Source organism: Solea senegalensis, unplaced genomic scaffold (assembly GCF_019176455.1).
Source record: "Solea senegalensis isolate Sse05_10M unplaced genomic scaffold, IFAPA_SoseM_1 scf7180000015690, whole genome shotgun sequence".
Taxonomy (NCBI): domain Eukaryota; kingdom Metazoa; phylum Chordata; class Actinopteri; order Pleuronectiformes; family Soleidae; genus Solea; species Solea senegalensis.
In genome coordinates, this window is record NW_025321419.1 from 32159 (window position 1) to 37197 (window position 5039).

The window sequence follows — 5039 nt, forward strand, 5'->3', positions numbered from 1 at the left end:
TACACTCTGAAGAACAACTTTTATTTTAAGGAACAGATAACAAATTATGCAGTTTCTAACGCGACAAGTCTAAAATTGCGCTCCAGTTTAAAAGGTATGACCCATGTCACTCAAAACATTCTCATGAAAAATAAACAATATGATTTCCTGAGCTCAGACTGCACAACACTTTCCACTGCTGAACTAATGTGATTAACTAAATTAGTTCCACTCTGCGAATTAATGGAGAATCTCAAATCATCAGATATTCACCACTTTTTTTCTGGGAGGAAGACATGAGGGTGATTAGGAGAAGACAGACATCTTGGAAAACAAATACAAAAGTAAGAAATTGACAAAATTACCTAATAGCCATTTTTTAATGCTGCTCTCAAGTGAGAATCCTATTACAAATACGTTATTAGTAGTAATTAATAGAACAGCAGTAATTACAAGTTAGGAATGAAAATGTTACACAGGAGGCTAACCAAGACCAGAGAACTCAGGTGCAGCTGTAGGCCCAGTCATCCTGGCATAAGCTGAGGGCTGTTGACTGTTGAATTTGTTAAACATGCTGCGTTTACTAAAGCTGTGGTACAGGTCGTCATGAGACCTCAGCAGTTCATTCCTATAGCGTTTGGAACCTGGCGAGGATGTACAGCACTCTGACCTGGAGCGTTTGGACAGAGGATGGTCATCACAACCTGAATTCCTGTGTCGTTTCCTCAAAATGGAGCGGTGAGGTGACAAAGCCAGAGCTGCCAGAGCTGACGAAGAGCAACCGCTGCTGACCTCGGGGGGTCTTACACAGACACGACAAGGAAAACCATTAAAGGGAGAAGATTTGCTCTGGCAAACAAACTTGTGGTAGAGTTTGACGAGTTCCTCGTCAAGCTTCTTTGGTGAGTGGGAGACGTGGTTGGAGGGCAGGGAGGAGTCAAAGGAAAGGTGCCGCTGGAGCCGGGGACGACCTGCTGTGGCTGGCTTGAGTGACTGCAGCTGTGATGGGCGGGCGAGATGGGTGTTTTGAAGGTGATGCATCCTAAGCAGCCTTTGTGGAGGGGAAGATAGAGACGTAGACACTGATCGGGGCCTTGGAGACTCTCTGGAGAAGCTCTCCACGTAATCTTTGGGGCTTCTGGAAAAAGCATGAGGTGATTTACTGAGGCTGTGCATTATCCTCATTTTTAAGGGACTTTGCCTAACTGGGGAGCTGTAGATATCAGGTCTGTCTTGAAAAGGTGTGTCTTCTGGTGCATACATGGAACAATCAGTAGCCTGCTCTGGATATCCAGAGAGAGAAAGCCTTTTAGACCGAAGAGACTGGTCGGAGGACGTTTTTGCAGTTGGATAACAAGGCTGTGAAGGAGCGGCAGCATAAGTACAAGACTGTTCTCCCAGGTGAGATAATTCAGACACAGTGAATGTCTGATTCAGTGAGACCTCTTTAGGTTTAGAGGTCTTTAACTGTCCAGACAGATCCATTGCAAACACTTGCTGGTGCTGTTGTCTCCTCGGCGAGTCTCTCTTCCTTTCAGGACATGGCTGCTCTGTTTGCAAAGCCTGCAAATTGGTCGACAACTGGAAAGGAGAGCGAGAGACAGATTCAATCCCAATGAACCGCCTTTTCTCTGGGCTTTTACCCCCGAGCAGCATCTTGCTGCTCCTCATTTTTAGCTCGCTGCTGGTGTGCTTCAGTGTGACAGAAGTGTTGTTGATATTGCTTTTGTTTGCCTGCTTCTGCCATCTGTGGTACCTCCTCAGCACTGAGTCAGCAGCCTCTGACACATTTTGTCGATGCCTGTCCCTTTCTATTCGACTAATCATGCTGGGGTAGAGCTCCACAAAAGAGCTGCCCTGATTTCTCAGACTCCGTTCCAGTTCCTGGTCAAGGTCCTCAGGCTGAAGCTCTGTCTCAGAAATGTTTCGTTTGCTCTCATCCAATGAGCTCCCAGTCAGCTGAGTCATGTCACTTTTGGAAGTCTCTGCAGGAATCAAAAGAGGAAAAGAAATGTTACCTACATTGATCTTGTGACCACAAACTTGCATATAGCTATTTTTCTCACCATCATCATCACCAACATATTGGCTTGTTGATACACCAGCCTCATCAACTTCATCATCTTGACCTGCTGTGGCTGGCTTGGGTGACTGCGGCTGTGATGGGCGGGGGAGATGGGTGTTTTGAAGGTGACACATCCTAAGTAACTTTTGTGGAGGGGAAGATAGAGAAGTAGACACTGATCTGGGCCTTGGAGACTCTCTGGAGAAGCTTTCCACATAATCTTTGGGGCTTCTGGAAAAAGCATGAGGTGATTTACTGAGGCTGTGCATCATCCTCTTTTTCAAGGGACTTTGCCTAACTGAGGAGCTGTAGATATCATGTCTGTCCTGAAAAGGTGTGTCTTCTGGTGCATATGTGGAACAATCAGTAGCCTGCTCTGGATATCCAGAGAGAGAAAGCCTTTTAGACTGAAGAGATTGGTCCGAGGAAGTTTTTGCAGTTTGATAACAAGGCTGTGAAGGAGCAGCAGCATAAGTACAAGACTGTTCTCCCAGGTGTGATAATTCAGACATAGTGAATGTCGGACATGGTTTAGAGGTTTTTAACGGTGCAGACAGATCCATTGCAACAATGTGCTGGTGCTGTTGTCTCCTTGGTGAGCTTCTTTTCCTTTCAGGACATGGCTGCTCTGCTTGCAAAGCCTGCAAATTGGCCGACAACTGGAAAGGAGAGCGAGAGGCAGATTCAATCCCAATGAGCTGCCTTTTCTCTGGGCTTTTACCCCAGAGCAGCATCTTGCTGCTCCTCTTTCTTGGCTTGCTGCTGGTGTGCTTCAGTGTGACAGAGGTGTTGTTGATATTGCTTTTGTTTGCCTGCTTCCGCCATCTGTGGTACCTCCTCAGCACTGAGTCAGCAGCCTCTGACACATTTTGCCGATGCCAGGCCCTTTCTATTCGACTAATCATGCTGGGGTAGAGCTCCACAAAAGAGCTGCCCTGACTTCTCAGACTTTGTTCCAGTTCCTCGTCTAGGTCCTCTGGCTGAAGCTCCGTCTCAGAAATGTTTCGCTCACTCTCCAATGAGCTCCCAGTCAGCTGAGTCATGTCACTTTGGGAAATCCCTGCAGGAATCAAAAGAGAAAAAGAAATATTAGCTACATTGATCTTGTGACCACATAAAAAAACTTGGATATAGCTATTTTTCTCACCATCATCATCACCAAACGATTGGCTTGTTGATACACCAGACTCATCAACTTCATCATCTTGATATGTGAAGTCCAACTGTTGAAAGCAAATGAGAAAAAAATAATCCTTTATCATTCTGCAGCATTACAGCAGCACAGATAAGTAAAAAAAAAGAGTCAAGGAAATAAACAGTAAACATGCAAATCTATACATATACACACATATATACACACACAATACATAATGTTGCTTAATTTAGACAGGGACAGTGCACAATAAAACATTAAACTTGTATTAAACAAGAAAAGATGCATTGTACCAGGTTATAGTAAAACAGCTGTAGTCAAAAGTACAAGCAATTGCACACATAAAATAATACACTGTTATACTGCAGCTACATGGATTAAAATAGCGGGTTGAACAATCTAACAGCAGCAAATCATGTTTAATTTAGTCTACATTTTTAGAACCTTTAGTTTAATACATGTACATGTTTACCTGAGAGTTTTTTGTAAGATCCAGTGCTGAGGAGGGAGAAATGAGCAATAGTATGAAATGTGTGAATCTGTGATTAATTGGTAATGTACTGTTCTTACTTTAGGTGTTGTATACTTACCACTTACTGACTCAACTGTCGAATCTGCCTGGCTCTGAAAAGAAAAGTGATTAATTATAATTTCTGCTGGTTTCACAAACGGCTCTATAGACCAATTCAATGTTCTTGAATAGTGGGATGTGATTTAATAGTAAACCAAACCTTTGGTATCTGCTTGTTCATCTTTACTTTTGCGCAGCTCAAGTAACGTGCAAGCGCTTCATCGTGCAAGGGAGTCGGGAAAGAGAGGACAAACAGTGAGATCAGATTACATGACCACAACCACATAAGCAGGGATAAAATTGTCAATAATGTGACAGTATTTACTAATAAATATGTTGCTGATGATATTCAGTTAGAGTCACTACCACTGTCATGTCGTGAGTAGTATCTCTTGCACACAGTCAGTGTTACAATTGTTTTGCGGTTTACTCACTCTTGTCTTCTATGGTAGCGAGGTCCACCTCCATAACTTTGTCTTGATCTTGAATCTTCGAATACTGTTTAAAACAATCGCAGATGTTAGCACACGGTTTCTCCACGCGTAGAGTCCAACCATCAAAAAGTAAAGCTAACACTAGCTACATCACGCAAAGGCTAACATTAACGTTACTGTAATTGATATACAAACCACAACACACCTTGTCTATGATTCGATCCAGTGCTTTTTTGTAGTTGCAGCTGTTTTCGTGCAGTTTTTTCTTAAAAAACTCGTCCATATTTGGAGTTAAATGTGTTTTGTTGCCGTGCTGGTCGGAGCTGAAAAAGCAACACAGTCGTTGCTAAAATAACGGCGCATTCAGGTTCAAAATTCTTACATAGTGAAATGTGATTGGACAAGCGATCAAATGAGGCGTTCTAAACTCCTCGGAATTCAGAGACACACATGAGACCCGTGAAAATACTCATATTTTTTCAGTGACAGAATATATTTGAAATACAGAGTAAAATACTGTTCAACGGTAATTTTTATGATGCATTGATAATCCGGAGGTCTTTCATTTACACTCTGTGTAACATTCTTTGGTATACAGGTAGTCAAAACGCATTTTAACTATATATATATCGTTAAAATACTATAAACACTCATTTAAACGCAGTTATTGTAATTTTCATTTTCGCGAAGCTGCATAAAATTAAAACAACACAAATCTGTGTTTTTATACAAAATCATACATTGTTGACCGTAGTACTTTAATAATTCACACTTTCAATTGCGAACGTGAACAAACCATCAGTGAGACGTCATTTTCTAGCACTGCGTCATCTCTAT

The 5039-nt window shown here is 42.3% G+C and overlaps 1 protein-coding gene across 1 annotated transcript; it reads right to left on the reverse strand.

Moving 5' to 3' along the window:
- Nucleotides 1–345: 345 nt before the first annotated feature.
- Nucleotides 346–4582, reverse strand: si:dkeyp-117h8.4 (uncharacterized protein LOC572032 homolog). Its single transcript, XM_044017650.1, has 8 exons — nucleotides 4408–4582; nucleotides 4203–4266; nucleotides 3929–3984; nucleotides 3788–3821; nucleotides 3670–3695; nucleotides 3192–3267; nucleotides 2046–3104; nucleotides 346–1964 (listed from the first exon to the last, which is right to left on the reverse strand). The coding sequence occupies exons 1-8, from the start codon at nucleotides 4483–4485 to the stop codon at nucleotides 463–465; spliced, it is 2895 nt and encodes a 964-aa protein (XP_043873585.1). The 5' UTR covers nucleotides 4486–4582; the 3' UTR covers nucleotides 346–462.
- Between the last annotated feature and the right edge of the window lie 457 nt (nucleotides 4583–5039).